This window comes from Colossoma macropomum, unplaced genomic scaffold, assembly GCF_904425465.1.
Source record: "Colossoma macropomum unplaced genomic scaffold, Colossoma_macropomum, whole genome shotgun sequence".
NCBI classification, from domain to species: Eukaryota; Metazoa; Chordata; class Actinopteri; order Characiformes; family Serrasalmidae; genus Colossoma; species Colossoma macropomum.
Window position 1 is genome coordinate 33,098,477 of NW_023494787.1, and position 16,732 is coordinate 33,115,208.

The 16,732-nt window shown below is 39.4% G+C and overlaps 1 protein-coding gene across 1 annotated transcript in view; it reads left to right on the forward strand.

Annotated features, from left to right (window-relative positions):
- The window catches only part of LOC118805887 (glutamate receptor ionotropic, NMDA 2B), a 126,583-nt gene that overhangs the window by 100,045 nt on the left and 9,806 nt on the right, over window positions 1–16,732 (forward strand). Inside the window, exons 10-16 of the mRNA XM_036567029.1 lie at window positions 122–293; window positions 6,346–6,499; window positions 7,862–7,987; window positions 9,331–9,560; window positions 11,291–11,451; window positions 12,225–12,412; window positions 15,491–15,729. Coding sequence (XP_036422922.1) covers window positions 122–293; window positions 6,346–6,499; window positions 7,862–7,987; window positions 9,331–9,560; window positions 11,291–11,451; window positions 12,225–12,412; window positions 15,491–15,729 — 1,270 coding nt within the window. The remainder of the gene's footprint in view (window positions 1–121; window positions 294–6,345; window positions 6,500–7,861; window positions 7,988–9,330; window positions 9,561–11,290; window positions 11,452–12,224; window positions 12,413–15,490; window positions 15,730–16,732) is intronic.

The window sequence follows — 16,732 nt, forward strand, 5'->3', positions numbered from 1 at the left end:
AATTAACTAAATGAAGGGTGGTTCCTGATTTTTGCAATGTACTTTATATTAACCTTAAATGTACTTTATATTTTGATTCTCTCCCTCTCTTTCTCTCTTTCTCTTTCTTTTTCTCTCTCAGTAATCAGACAGGTGACTCTAGTGTATACATTAAACGCTGCTGTAAGGGTTTCTGCATTGACATTTTGAAGAAAATTGCCAAGTCAGTGAAGTTCACCTATGACCTTTATCTGGTCACCAACGGCAAACACGGCAAGAAAATCAACGGCACCTGGAACGGCATGGTGGGAGAGGTGAGAAGAAGTGTGTGTGTGCTGTTACAAAGATAATCCATCACTGGAGTGTTTTAGGGCTCCAGGAAAACACCATATTGTGATTGTATTTATTTAAAACACACTGGCAAACCCTTATTATGGCACAAATCGATAAATTAATTCAGACACTTAAATCTTTATTCACCTGTCACATAAACAAACCATCCATCCATCCATCCATCCATCCATCCATTTATCCATCTTCAAAGCTGCTGATCTTTCTGGGTTGCAGAGGGTGCTGGAGCCACCCTGGACAGGAAACACCCTGGACAGGTCGCCAGTCCATTGCAGGGCAGATACAACGACATACACAATCACACTCATTCACACCTAAGGACGATTTAGCATCTCCAGTTGGCCTGACTGCATGTCTTTGGACTATGTGAGGAAACTGGAGCACCGGGAGGAAACCAAATAAACAAACTACATAAATTAATTGATTATTTAATTAAAGCGAGGTCAAAGTTGTCTTCTTACTCGTAGCTGCAGACATGGGTGTTTTAAAAAGGGAGAATTTTCCAGGAAAAACTACAGAACTTGATTGTGCTTCAAATTTAATTCTTGATCCATGACTTGAGTAACCTACAATAGTTACCAGCAGTCACATGGTAGGGTCTTTGTTTTTAACTGTGCCCACTGTTTTCAAGTTTCAACAACAGGTGTTGTTGCAAGGCGGCTTTACAGAAAAATTCGGGTCCAAGCCCCCATGAGCAAGCCAATGGCGACAAGATAGCTAAACAAAGCAAAACAAAGATTAAATATTTTTTTTATTTGATTTTAAATGCTGTGTATAGTTCTTAAAGAACTAATTATAAACTTCTGGGTAGGTGTGAGTGTTGGCGTAAGCTGATGTACTGTATCACCCAAATGCTCCATTTTCTTTTACCAACACAATATATGTAACTAGGGTTGCACCGATACAGATACCATATCAGTATTGGTGCTGATACTGGCACTTAAAAGCTGTTTTTGTGATGGGGATATTAAAAGCACAAAGCAAATTCAGAGGAGTATGTAGATTAAACTTAACAACACATCAACAGTGGGGGTTGACAAAGCAGCTGTAAAAATACTCATGGCAAAATCCGTAAAGCCAGTATTTCATGGGGAAGGCAGTGGTAGTGGGTGATATGCCAGTTAACTTCTTCCTGAAGTATTTGTTTCACCGATTTGCCACAAATAAGCCAGTTAACAACTTACAGACAGTTTAAAACATGCTAAAGGCAGGCACCCCTTTAACTTACCTGAATGGCTGAGCCACACTTCTTTCAGTAATCACTCATTGCCACTTTGAAGTCAGTTACAGTCTGAGTTAATGTTAGTCCAGGTTTTTACAGAGGGAACATTAGAAAAAAAGACATTATATATGGAAGTATGCCTAGGGCCCCCCATGAGCCAAGGGCTCCATGAAAATAGATATACAGTATGTATTGGTGTTCAATACGCTGTTCTAACTTTCCGGATGTTGAGAGGGAAATTCAAGTAAAAGTTATTCAAGAGCAGCAGAGAAACACAAAACACAAAGCCTTCAGGATGTCTACACCAGAAACGGCAAATGTGTGTGTCAAGCCAAAACACAAACAAACCATAGACCTATCAGAAAAAAGCTTGAGACTTAAATTAAAATAGGTGAGTTTCCTTGCTATCCTATGCTGTTGGATGGCTCGGTTTTATCTGCTAACTTGTATCTGCTAAGTCTATTTAGCTGGCTAGCTAGCTAAGTATCCTGGTCAATCCGTGACACAAAACAAACTATAATAATTTACCTCCAACTTCCAGCACTCTGGAATCTCTCTTCAAATTGTTTCCTTTTTGTTAAATCCTTATAGTATGTACTGGAAGGGTAGCGTAGAGCCCTCCTTTTCTCCACTTCATGGAAGAGTTTCTCTGCATCTGTTCAGATTGGAATGGCACATAGATGCTAGCCATCAAAAATAGAATCTATTATTGTCTATCAAAACATTTTTATTGTCCGTCAAAAAACTGACACACTCTGCCGCTTGAAGCTAGTACCAACAGCTTCATTGGTTATAATGAGAGAGTTTTGGCTTTGTCATTGTTGCTTGCTCTTGTCACTTGCTGTTTGGAGAGGGTGAAAGAGGGAGGAAAGCAAGACCGTACATAATGCTAGCATAGATAGCTTCAGTGTTGGGGTACTTACTCAAAATAGGCAATCCATTACATGTTACAATTTACTTTTCTCAAACTGTAAAACTTCCTGAACAACAAAATAAATAAAAAAATACTATTTTATTTACTTCAGTGTTAGACAGTTTCACTTAATAAAATTAAAATGTGTATTTTTTGCTGTGTAGATGGTTCTACCCCATTCCAGGGGGCCTCATTCCTGTCTTTTTTCTAAAGCCTCAAAAACACTAAATCTGCCCCTGCCGCTAGCCAGGCTAGTGTGTCCAGTAGACTCGCTTGTCGTGGTCCTCTGTTTCCCAGGTGCATCAGACAGTGACATGGTTGTGTGGCCTGTTGCTTTAACCAAGCTGGAAAAACTGCAGAAAGCCATTGCTTCTGACAGCGTGAATGACTGTAATATTAACTGAACGCAAGAAGAGTCTGAGGCCTGAACGTTTGCAGAACTTTTCATTTATCCAACTATAAGCATTACAATAATGCTCATTCCTGCTTGAACCTTTGTGGTATTTGCAATGTTATGTTAAGCTAAAGGTGGTGTACACTCACTTTCCACAGTGGGGTTAAATACCACTTATAGATTGCTCTCACTTTCAATGATGCACACAAAACCTTCTTGAGTGCTAATATCTCCCCCTTGTAAAGAACTTTAGGCACAGAAATTTTAGGGACGTGTGATTTAACACGCTACCGGTTTGCCTACAGAAGGGATAACTCTCAACTTACACTGTACAGTTTTATTATTTTTATGTTTGAAATATTTTAACATATTGTTTAGATCTGGCCATTTATTACTCCAAACTACACACGCCTTATTTGAATACCTGAAATGAATACCTGACATTTTTGGATACTTAAATTTCTGTGCAAAAGTCAGAGACCACTCTTCTTTTATTTAATTTTCAGTCAATTAATTTTTTCAGTCAGAATAGTCATTTAATGTAAGTTATTGATTTTTCAGCGTCAGGAAAAAGTGCAATACATATATTTAACAGAAAATTACACAGAAGCCTCAATAAGTAAATATAGTATTTTTTCATTTTTATTTTAAATTTTTATCAATATTTTTCGTTATTTAGTGTGGCCACTCTTTGCCTTTATTACAGCTTCTATTCTTTTTAGAAGACTTGCTTTCAGTTTTTCATGATGTTCAGGGTCTGGGCTCAGTGGACTAATAGACCTTTTTGACTGGAAACAAAGTCAAAGAGGGGGTGATTTCTGACTTTTTCACTGTACTGTACAAATAGCACTCATAAATCAAACAATATATCTACACAGTTATGCATCATAAAACATTGCAGTGTTTCTATTTGCCTTGTGCTAACTTAAAGCTATATGGTTGAAGTTGCTTTTGTCTTGTGTTTATTTGAATACATGACCTTAAAAGGACAGATAATCCATTATTATGCTTATTTAATATAGTAATCATTTGGTCTAGGTTACAGGTTACGTTTGTAACAGGTAATGAGTATTCTGTACTGGAATAAATTCCTAAAGTAACCTTCCCAACCCTGCTTTTAGCTCTTTCTAGATAAGCTGTTTTGTCTCCAACCTACTTTCACAGTTAGGCAAAATTGTTCTTTTTTTTAATACTGTGTTTTAAATTTGAAAGGTCAGTTTAATATGCATTCAGCCTGTTACTGTTTAAACTTTCATTTTTATCCATGCTAAATGGATAGTGACCCAGTTTCACTTTAACCGTGCATATCCCTGATTCCCTGAGTTATCTTCTATTTTTTTTTGTTGAAGAAGCTCACAGGAAGCCTCAAGCCCACGCTGTCTTATTCCCAACATTTTCCAAAAGCAGTGCAGTTTTCCACAAGTAACTGTTTGAAACAAGTACAGCAGTAAATATGCGATGGATCTGTCCTTATATTTATTATCGGTCCATCCTTTCTGTGCTCAATTAGAGAAATGCTCTCTCTCTCTGCCTTGGTATGCACAAATGTATTTCCTTGTTACTACTTTGCAAAAATGTTTAATTTAAGAAGAATCATTTCATTTTGGTGTAGACAGAATCAGTTTTATAGCAATCTGTGCTTTACACCTGTCTATAATTACTTTTACCTTATTATAAATGTGTTTTTGTTGGGATGTTGAAATCCGATTTAATACATTGCATATTGACAATATTAAGTCCAATCCACTTCTAATCTTTTGTTGTGCCCTATTTACCAAAAACTGACATTTTAGTGACAGTGGCAGGAAAGCATGCTCTCGAACATGAACAAATCATCAGTATCAGTAAATTACTGTTTAAGTGTTCTATAATGCTTCTCTAATATTGCCAAAGTAGCTATGAAAGAATGAATTTGAGTGGAGCAAAGTCAGTTCCTGCATTATTCTTGCACTTTGTGTACATGTCTAAAAGAGTGTTTTAGCTTCCCTGCAGCAATTCAAAGCCAGTCATAATCATCCATCTACTGTTTATATTGCAATACACCTGATAACACGAAATCAACACACACACAAACACTGTACACAGCTCATTCTCAGCAACACCCATTTTGGTCACTTTCATAACAGAGGAAGAGGAGGAGAAAGAAGGAATGGGAGAGAGAGGAAGAGGAGGAGAGAGAAAGAGCGACTAGAAGAAGAGGAGGAGAAAGAGAGGGAGAAAAACATAAAGAGAGAGAGACCAAGAGATAAGGTGAACAAAAGAACTTGAGATGGGATAGGTAAATAGAGAGAGGGAGGAAGAAAAGGAGAGAAAGAGAGGAAAAGAGATATAAAGAGAGGATGAGAAAGAGAAATTGAGAAGGAGAGAAGAAAGAAAAAGAACAGGAGGAAAGAGAGACAGATGAGAGAAAAGAAGAAGAGGAGGAGGAGAGAAATAGGCAGACAGGAAGAGGACACTCGAAAGAGGGAGAGAAAAAGACAATACATGGGGAGGACAGAAAGGGAGACAGGGAGAGAGAAAAAGAAGACGCAGAGAGAGAGAAAGAGAGTCTGGAAGAAGAGGAGGAGGAAAGAGACCGAGAGATATGGAAAGAGACAGAAAGAGAGGAAGAGACAGAGAGAGGGAGAAAGAGAGAGAGATAGATGGGACAAGGGGAGAAAAGTTGCTCCTGGATGAATATGTTCTCTCAAAGGACACACACACACCCTCAAACACTTCCACTATCACCCCACGGAAGCACTTCTAGATAAAACCAAGCCTCAGTGTACACACTCCTCACACACACACACAAACACCTTGTTTCTAGGTTGTGTTTTGTCCCAGTTTAGCGGGCAGGTATGTAGGGCTAAATGTGCATGTGGATCAGGCCAGGGTGGGACGGAGGGGGAGACAGAGACAGAACGTGGGAGTGGGGGGGTGTGTGTTATTTCCAGCAGTGACCCAGTGTTGTAACCCACTTTTTCTTTTCTTCATTCTGTTGTTCTTTTTTCCTCTCTGCTGCTCCTTCTGCTCTGCATCCAACTGCCCCTATCCCCTAACTTGGGGCAGTTAGGTTTAGGGTTTGAGGTTTAGGGTGTGGGGTTACCCCGCTGTATTATACCCTGTTTGTTTCAGTTCCTCTCAGTTCAATGCAGCAGTCCTTAATTAGCATGGATGTCTTATTATTACCAAAACTATGATTATTAAAGTGATGGTTAAGCAAAGCATCTAATTTGGCCAAATCTATTCAATCAACTAATACATCTTTAGTGCTTCTTTAGTTTTGCACTGGAGCTGCAAGAATAATGTAGGTAACAAGTAATGAAAGCTCATACCCTACCAAATGGCACTGTGGCAACTGCATGCCTGCTTTAGACATCAGATGTCTTGGCTGATTGACTGCATTTGGGGTAAAGGATAAATTGGGGTGAATTGTGAAAGTTTTTCTGATGAATTATGGCTTTAACTGGTTTCTATTACATTATCTCTCTCTATCATTGTCTCTAGGTGGTGGCGAAGAATGCCCACATGGCAGTAGGTTCTCTCACCATAAATGAGGAGAGGTCAGAAGTCATTGACTTCTCTGTGCCCTTTATTGAGACAGGCATCAGCGTCATGGTCTCACGTAGCAACGGGACTGTGTCGCCCTCTGCGTTTCTGGGTGAGATGATAAAACAAACTAAAACAAACTGTGAATGCAAGTATTCAAGAATGGTCTGCTACCCCAATACAGACTGCATATCTCTTTCAAACTGCCCCAATACAGACTGCTCTTGTCCCTCGAACTGCCCCAATATAAACTGACACTGTCCCTCAAACTGCCCGAATACACACTGCTTCTATACCCCCAAACTGCACCAGTGCAGAGTGCTAATGTACCCCTAAACTGCCCCAATTCAGACTGCTACTGTACCGCTAAACTGCCCCAATTCAGACTGCTACTGTACCGCTAAACTGCCTCAATTCAGACTGCTACTGTACTGCTTAACTGCCTCAATTCAGACTGCTACTGTACTGCTAAACTGTCTCAATTCAGACTGTACCCCCAAACTGCACCAATGCAGACTGCTGCCATATCCCCAAAATGTCCCAATTCAAACTGTCCCAATGTATACTGCTATGTACCCCCAAACCATCCCAGTGCAGTCTGCTACTGTACCCCGAAACTGTCCCAGTGCAGTCTGCTACTGTATCCCCAAACTGTCCCAATGTAGACTGCTACTGTATTGCCAAACTGTTCCAATGTATACTGCTACTATACACCCAAACTGTCCCAGTGCAGTCTGCTACTGCACCCCCAACCTGTCCCAATGTAGACTGCTACTGTGCTCCCAAATTGTCCTAATGTATACTGCTGCCATATACCCAAAATGTCCCAATTCAAATTGTCCCAATACAGTCTGCTATTGTACCCCCAAACTGTCCCAATTTAGACTTCTACTGTCCCCTCAAATTGTCCTAATGTAGACTGCTACTGTACCCCCAAACTGTCCCAATGTAGACTGCTACTGTACCCCCAAATTGTCCTAATGTAGACGGCTACTGTACCTCCAAATTGCCCCAATGCAGACTGCTACTGTATCCCCAAATTGCCCCAGTGCAGACTGCTACTGTCTTTCCATAATGCCCCAACAGAGACTGCTACTCTACCCACAAACTGCCACAGAGCAGACAGCTCTAAATCTTTATTTTTGCAAACATGTGATTAAATAAAAATCTCTGTACACATAGATTTTAATGGTTTTTCACGTTTAAATGTACCCCTTCTGATTTGAGGGTGCATTCTGTCAGTTCCAACTCAGAAACACTAAGTTTTGTATATTGTGAAATGTCTGTTATATTTTTGGCATATCGCCTACTATTACTGTATCTCCTAACTGCCTGAACCGTTAGTAGATCTGCTGTGTGCTAGTTCTATACTGCAGTTCACCTTAGGCAAATGCTGTGGTAAAGTTGTGTTTATACTGGAGGGGTCTTTCTAGATGGTGCTGACGGAGCTGTATATGTGTGTGTGTGTCTGTAGAACCCTTCAGTGCGGACGTGTGGGTGATGATGTTCGTCATGCTGCTGCTGGTTTCTGCTATCGCCGTGTTTGTATTCGAATATTTCAGCCCTGTGGGCTACAACCGCTGCCTCGCCGACGGAAGGGGTGAGTTACTACACCCGCACTCTGTCTGTGTGTGCGTGTTTCAACTGAGAAGGATCACACTCAGGTGACACTGGCATCTCCATACTCTGTGCCTTCACACACGCACACACACACACACGGCTGTCACTATTCACACAGGCTTTTCTCCTGAGGGAGTTTTGTCACTGGCTACCCATCTTATATATTCCCACATGCCTAACTGTCTGGGTCTCTCTCCCTCTCTCTCTTTCTTTCTCTCCATCTCTGTCTGTCTGTCTTGCATTCATTTCCATATTTTTAGGAATCTGGTGTCATAGTTGACAGCGTGTGGAGTGTTAGATCTTCCAGTAGAAAAAAGAGAGAGCGAGAAAATCAATGCCTCTCATCCCTCCTCATGATCGGCCAATATTTATACCTATCTTCCCTCTGCCGGTTAGCCTAGAGGATTCCTCCCTGTAGGCTGACCAGCACAACTCTAATGTTCTGAAAGCTGTGTATTCATTTCAAAATGTACACAAGTAAATATGCCACCACTCAAACACCAAATGCAAAGAATGTCGTTTGCATGGTTCAGTATCAGTCCTTCAGCAATTTACTGCTTTTTTTACTTTGAGCACAGCACATTTCAAGTTATGTTTTAGACAACTGGACAAAAGTGGATAAAGGTGTAATGCATAGCTAAAGTAGTAACAGCAGTCTGGAGTTCTGAATAGACTAAGGAGTGTATTGACAGTGCGATTTTTTATACTTTAGTACATTGTTTCTTGTGATTTTTCTGCATTGTTTACATGTTGACATAGTTTAAAACAAATTGTGGTCCATGCCCCATGGCAAAATTGTTGTAAATGGTGATGGTGCTTGACTGTGTAAACATTGCCATGGTGATTTTTAATGGTATAACAGAAGCGTTTCTGAATATGTGTGCGAGACAGAGGTATGCACTATCCTGTCTTATGAAGAACAAACATGAATGTGTCTCAGTACATCACATTGTGTATTTATGTTGATTTACCCTGTAGATTGCTCCAGGATTACCTACGGTTGCCCACTATTCACAGTTATTTATGGGGCCTGATGGCATTTATGGGCTTATGCGAGGTTATGTGTTTTTCTGAGGCTATTCCACAGATTGTAGAGGCATTTACAAGTGTATCCTTAGATAGGTTCATGCTGCAGGGTCACACATGGGCATGGCTGGTTCAAGCTGAAGTAGAGGGGTTTAGGAGTGACTTAGACCACTTGGAGGATGACACTTCATGTTGTTTTTAGAGCATTCCTGCTCCTCAGTTCTTCCAGTTTTGCAGGTATTTTCCTCTGTTTATTGGTTATAATGTAACTGAATCTGATTGTTTTTTTTTCCACAGAGCCTGGAGGCCCTTCGTTCACCATTGGGAAGGCAATCTGGTTGCTGTGGGGCTTGGTCTTTAACAACTCTGTCCCTGTGCAGAACCCCAGGGGCACCACCAGTAAGATCATGGTGTCCGTCTGGGCCTTCTTCGCTGTCATCTTCCTGGCCAGCTACACTGCCAACTTGGCTGCATTCATGATCCAGGAGGAGTATGTGGACCAGGTGTCCGGCCTCAGTGACAAAAAGGTACAGAAATACAGATGCTGAAGGAACGAAGGAGCTTATGTTGTGTCTTTCCTTGTTTTGATCTCATCGCTTTTTAAAACCCTTTTCCACCGACAAGGTGTCAGTGCTGGTGCAGGAGTCAGTGCTGGTTCCTGGGAACCAGCAAACCTATTTAAGAACTGGTCTGCATATCTGAGTGCTCAAGAGAGGAACAGTTATGTAACTGGATGTGGATGTACACATCTGCCAGTAGAAATTGTCCTAACCCTTTAATGTCTGTTTCTGCCGTTTAATCCTTTGTTCTCAATTAGTAACAGCAGTGTTGTTGTTGCATTTATTTGATACGCAAAAAACTACCTTTTTGAATGGAAAAAGTCATGACTAAGAATGCACTTCACATATCATTTGTATTTAGGCGCTACTTTGACAGAAAACAATAAGTGACTACCAATACAGATTGTACTCGAAATGTGCTTTCGCCATCTCAAAAAAAAATCCTCCAGCAATAAATGCAGCCTTGTACATTTTGAATATAGTGACAGAAACCATTGTAGCTCACAAAAGGCCCTGATTCTACATTTTTACTGGATTCTTGCATGTACAGCGCCTTTCAAACCCTCCACAGTATTTCAATGGGATTGGGATCTGGACTTAGACTAGGCCATTCCTCAACCCTCCATTTCCTTTTGAACCGTTTCTTGGTGAGTTTATTTGTATGTTTGGGATCTTCATCCTGTTGGAAGGTCCACATTTTCAGCTTAAACTTTTTAGCAGATGGCTTCACATTCTCATCAAACACTCTCTGGTATGAAAGAGAATTTATAGTCAATTAAATGAAGCAAAGCAGCCCCAAACCATAACCCTTTCCACCACCACTTTACAGTTGGTACGAGGTTCTACTGATCAAATGCAGTCTTTGGTTTTTGCCACACTTGGCTTCTAGTACTGTGGCCAAACAATCTATCTTTGACTCGCCTATCCATAGCACATTGTCCCAAAAGTGCTGGTCCTCACCGAGATATTCATTAGCAAACTTTAGTCTTGCCCCAATGTTCTTTCACGGCTGCCAGTGCTTCCTCCTGGCGCGCCTCCTATGTAGGTCAAATTTGTGCAGTCTCATTCTAATTGTAGATACATGGACTTTGACATCCACAGTGACAAGAGCTACTTGATCTTGTGATAAATTTTGGGGTTCTTAAGTTTTTGCGGTTCTTAAAGATTTATTTTAGTATTTTACAGTCTGCTCTTGTGTTAAATTTGCTGGGGCAGCCTGGCCTGGACAAGTTGGCAGGTTTTAAATTTCTACTTCTGTATACCTTGTCACCTTTATCTATCAGCAGGATATCTGTATGTCCAAATATGCTGAAAAAAAGTCTAAACTACATGGTAATACAAACACTGCTATCATAAGAAAATATCAGATGTTACCTCACACTTTGAGCGATGATGGGATGGATGGAATGAGTTTCATATTTAAAGCATGATGATGTGGGTCAGGTTAGGTCGAGTTTGGACAGAATTTTGTCAAGCTTAGTTTGTGTTCAGGCTCAAAACACTATATTGGATGCTTTTAGTTTTATGTGTTCAAATATTGACTTTTTTCTTTTATACATGTATGTTTAAATATAGACATTTTTTTCACTCAAGTATTTTTCTCTGATTTTGACACAATATCTATACTTTCACTTAAGTACAGTTTCTCTGAATCTCTCCCTCACTCCCTCTGTTTTTCTGTCTCTCTCTCCCCACAGTTCCAGAGGCCTAATGACTTCTCCCCTCCCTTCCGCTTTGGAACAGTCCCTAATGGCAGTACAGAGAGGAATATCCGCAATAACTATAAAGAAATGCATTCCTACATGGTTAAATTTCACCAGCGCAACGTGGATGAAGCTTTACAAAGCCTGAAGGCCGGGTCAGGACCAACACACACTCGCACACTTTCGCGCAAACACAGAATGGATCAGGATGAACACACACAGTCTCACATACACACATACAGACACATGCACACACACTTCCAGCCCTGTGCGAACAGTTGCCCACAGCATAAAGAGGCTGATACTGGTGGTGTGAGTACTGGGCTGCTGCTGTTTAGTTTTTGCCAGGAGGGAGATTCACTGGGCCACAAACACCATGCAGCAACCAAATTAGCAAATAACATGCAAATGGGAAACAGACTGCAGAGCTTTTTCTTCATTTTACTCTCTGGTTGTATATGTGTGTTACCCCTTGAAAGTTGAGATTACAGTCATTGTACTGTGTTATTTAATGCAATTATAAAGTTCAGAATTAAACTAACGAAATAAGTAATTAAATCTCCTCTTATATTGACAAACACACATGGAGTATAGAATCCACAGATACTTTCCACAGAACTTCACCACTTGTTTCAAGTATTTCAGTAAGTTTAAATTCTAAGTGTATGTATGTGGGTCAATTTTTCAGGCTCATAACTGCATAATATACATATTAGTTTATAGTAGTTACTGAATACTTTATAGTAGGTGCTAACTAATTAATAGTTGTAATGAATAATAAAGAATTACTTTAACTTAGTATTAATAATATTTGCCAAGCCTTAAGGGATTAAACAAAATGGTAAAATAAACATTTGAAGGCATATGTGTCTTTGGTGACCTAGGAGAAATAACTGTAGTTGGCATTGGCTCTGTGTTTATCTCTCAGAAAGCTGGATGCATTTATCTATGATGCCGCTGTGCTCAACTACATGGCTGGAAGGGATGAAGGCTGTAAGCTTGTGACGATCGGCTCAGGGAAAGTTTTCGCCTCCACTGGCTACGGCATCGCCATTCAAAAAGATTCAGGATGGAAAAGACATGTTGACCTGGCTATCCTACAACTCTTTGGAGACGGTACACACACACAAATATATACACTTGTGTTTTTGTACTGTTTCAGGACGTGGGGTCATATGTATTGTCTGTCTGTCTATCTATCTGTCTATCTATCTATCTATCTATCTATCTATCTATCTATCTATCTGTCTACCTATCTGTCTCTCTCTCTCTCTCTCTCTCTCTATATATATATATATATATATATAAAAGAATGTTTCATTTGTTGAACTAAAAGGGTAAAATAATTTCTTTTTGGTTTGTTAAGGTTAAGGTTAAAATTAGTACATATATATATATATATATATATATATAAAGAGAGAGAGAGAGAGAGAGAGAGAGAGAGAGAGAGAGCAGGTATTATTAGGGTGGTGGATCATTCTCAGCACTGCAGTGACACTGATTTGGTGGTGTGAGTTGCAGTGAGTTGCAGTGAATTAGACACAGCAGCGTCCAAATAATACCTGTTATATGGGGGTCCTGAACAAAAAACAGGTTAAAAGAGGGTTAACAAAGTATGCAGAGAAACAGATGGCCTACAGTCTGTAATTGTAGAACTACAAAGTGCACCTATATGGTAATTGGAGCTGATAACATGGACAGTTGGAGCTGAAGTTGCTTGGAATAATGTCTTTACATTAGCTTACATTAAAAGAAAAGGACATTTTGCCTTCTTCTCCAAAATTTTACAGAAGAAGGAAAAATGTTATTTGCTTTTAATGTAAGCTAATGTAAAGACATTTTATTCCAAGCAACTTCAAAACATTTCTATTTCTCTAATAATTTCACACATAAAGGACAGCTGCTGTGTTTAAATAAAGTAGAAAAATAAAAATATATAAATGTATGTGTGTGTGTGGGGTGTGTGTGTGTATATATTTATATGTAACAATCATATTGCCCATATGTATTATATGTATATGTAAGTACCTACATGTAATAACAATATGCTCCTTATTTATTGTATATGACTGTTGGAGCGAAACCTCATATCTCTAAAGTAGTACACTTTCGGAGAGAATTTTTTTTTCTTGTTTAATTTGATGTTTAAATGTATATTAATTTAACAAGATATTTTTTAAAGTAATTTTGGATAATTTCTATTGGTCCATTCATCATGAGAAAGGCAGCTGGTGTTTTCAAACATGTACCATTTGTATTATATTTGTCATCAATGTCAGAACAAAACCTTGTACATTTTTGTGACTTGTACATTTTTTTTACATAAATAGATCCTAGACTCAGAATAAAATCTTGTTACGTTAGCCTACACTGAAAGTTAAAACCATTTTTTCCTTCTCCTATAAAGCATTTTTTAGTGATATGAGATTTTGTTCCAACAATGATATGTAACTACCTATAGGTAATATAATTTTTATATGTACTAATTTTAACCTTAACGAACCAAAAAGAAATTATTTTACCCTTTTAGTTCAACAAATTAAACATTCTTCTGTTAGTTTAGCCCTGGTTTTCTCTGATTTTCCTACAGTCTGGTGTTTTTTTAGTTGAAAATATATGAAAACAAACACACACACACACACACACACACACACACACACACACACACATACAGCTCAGACTCTACTGCAGTGGCCTACATTGCGCTTGTATATTAAAGTTCATTTATGGAGCTGGAGACGTTGCAAACTTCAAGGAACAATCTTTGTTGTATTAAAATTTATTTCTTTAGCTGTGTGAAGTTTCTGGTGTGTGTATATGTTTGAGGAGTGCTTTAACTCTTCAGGCTAAAGGTTTGGAAGCAACACCATCTTTGTGAAAAAAGTGTTTAGAAAAAATCTGTTTAGATATGTGGTGTGCATGTGTGTATTTGAATCAATCCTGTATGTTCAAGTGGGTCAGTGTGTGTGTGTGTGTGTGTGTCTCTCTCTGGATTTCAATGTCATTTTAGCACAGTAAAGCACACATACACACACACAGAACTGTGGCCCAGATACTGAAACTGATATAGCAGCACATCAACTCCCACACCTCACACACACACACACATACAGACATGGCACAGGATGATAGAACAGAGAGAAAAAGGGAATTTACTGAACTGGTTTTAACTACTTTTCAAATCACTAAAACAACATCAGAAATATTAAACACATAATTATGTCACTTTTCTCTTTTTCCTTCTTTTCTCTTCCCTTCCCTTGTTTCCTTTTACTTTTTATTTATTCTTTTCTTTTTCTGTTCTTTTTCCTCATTTCATGTCCTCTTTTTATTTCTTTTTCCTTTCTTTTCCTTATTTTCATTTTGTCTTTGGTTTTCTTTTCCTTTCTTTTTTTTAAATTTTCTTTTTCAATTCCTTTCATTTTTTCTTTTCTGTTTGTTTCCTTTTTTCGTCCTTTACTTTTCCATTTCTTTTCTGTTCCTTTATCTTATCTTTATCCTATCCCTAACTATTACACATACACACATTGTTCATTTACTTCACTTTCTTTTCCTTTTTTATTCTTTTACTCTCCTTTATTTTCCTTTCTTTCTTTTTCTCTTGTTTTTTATTTCTCCTTTTTTTGCTTTTCTTATTTTTCCTTTCCTTTCCTTTCCTTTCCTTACATTTTCTCCTACTCCTTAAAATTTCTTTGTTTTATTTCCTCTTCTTATTCTTTATTTTCTTGTCTTTTATTTTCTTTTCTATTGCTTTAATTTTTCTCCTTCTCTCGCTCTTCATTTCCATTTCTTTTTAGTTTTCTCTTGTTTTTATTTCTTCTTTTTTGCTTTTCTTCTTTTTCCTTTCCTTTCCTTTCCTTACTTTTTCTCCTACTCCTTAAAATTTCTCTTTGTTTTATTTCCTCTTCTTATTATTTATTTTCTTGTCTTTTATTTTCTTTTCTATTCCTTTAATTTTTCTCCTTCTCTCCTTTTCCCTTTTCCCATTTCTCGAGTCCTTTCCTTTCCTTTCCTTTCCTTTCCTTTCTTTTTCTCCTACTCCTTAAAATTTCTCTGTTTTATTTCCTCTTCTTATTCTTTATTTTTTTTCTTTCCCTTCTTCCTCTAAGTTGCTGCTCATAGATGCTACATCACAGCCACATATGCTCCTGCCTTACATCTTCCTCTGTGTGTATGTGTCTGTGATTCTCCTAGGTGAGATGGAGGAACTGGAGGCCTTGTGGCTAACAGGAATCTGCCACCATGAGAAGAATGAGGTAATGAGCAGCCAGCTGGATGTGGATAACATGGCTGGAGTTTTCTACATGCTGGGGGCGGCCATGGCCCTGTCCCTCATCACCTTCATTGCTGAGCATCTCTTCTACTGGCAGCTGCGCTTCTGCTTCATGGGAGTATGTTCTGGAAAACCAGGACTGACATTCACTATCAGCAGGGTGAGACACACACACACTTCCACACACTATATACTCACATATACTGTGTTTTTCACAGGTTGTTAACTGTAGTGTGCAACGTGTGACAGCATCTGCATTATTCATTGATTGTCGTGTGTATTGTTTCATAGCATGTGTCTCTCAGCTTGTGAATGAGGCAGCATGTTTTGTAGTGTGGGTATGAGTGTGTGTATTGTATGGTTTGGGAGTTCAGTGCTGTAGGATTTGGTAGTTCAGTGCTCAAGGGTTAGGGAGTTCAGTGCTGTAGGGTTTGGGAGTTCAGTGCTTTAGGCTTTGGGATTTCAGTGTTGTAGGCTTTGGGGGTTCAGTGCTCTAGAGCAGGGGTTCCCAGCTGTAGGGTTTCAGTGCTGTAGGGTTTCAGGGTTCAGTACTATAGGTTTTGGGGTTTAATGCTGTGGGGTTAGGAGTTCAGTGCTGTAGGTTTTGGGAGTTCAGTGCTGTAGGTTTGGGGGTTTAATGATGTGGGGTTTGGGGGTGCATTGCTGTAGGGTTTGGGAAGTCAGTGCTGTAGAGTTTCATGGTGCAGTACTGTAGGGTTTGGGAGGGACAGTGCTGTAGGGTTTGGGAGTTCAGTGCTGTAGGGTTTCAGGGTTTAGTGTTGTAGGGTTTCAGGGTTCAGTACTGTGGGGTTTGGGGGTTTAATGCTGTGGGGTTTTGGTGTGCATTGCTGTACGGTTTGGGAGTTCAGTGCTGTAGGGTTTCAGGGTTTAGTGTTGTAGGGTTTCAGGGTTCAGTACTGTGGGGTTTGGGGGTTTAATGCTGTGGGGTTTTGGTGTGCATTGCTGTACGGTTTGGGAGTTCAGTGCTGTAGGGTTTGGCAGTTCAGTGCTAGAGGGTTTGGGAGTCTAGTGCTGTAGGGTTTGGGAGTTCAGTACTGTGGGTTTTAGAATTTTAGTGCTGTAGGGTTTGGAAGTTCAGTACTGTAGGCTTTGGGGATTCAGTGCTGTAAGGTAAGGGAGATTAGCGCTGTAGAGTTTGGGGA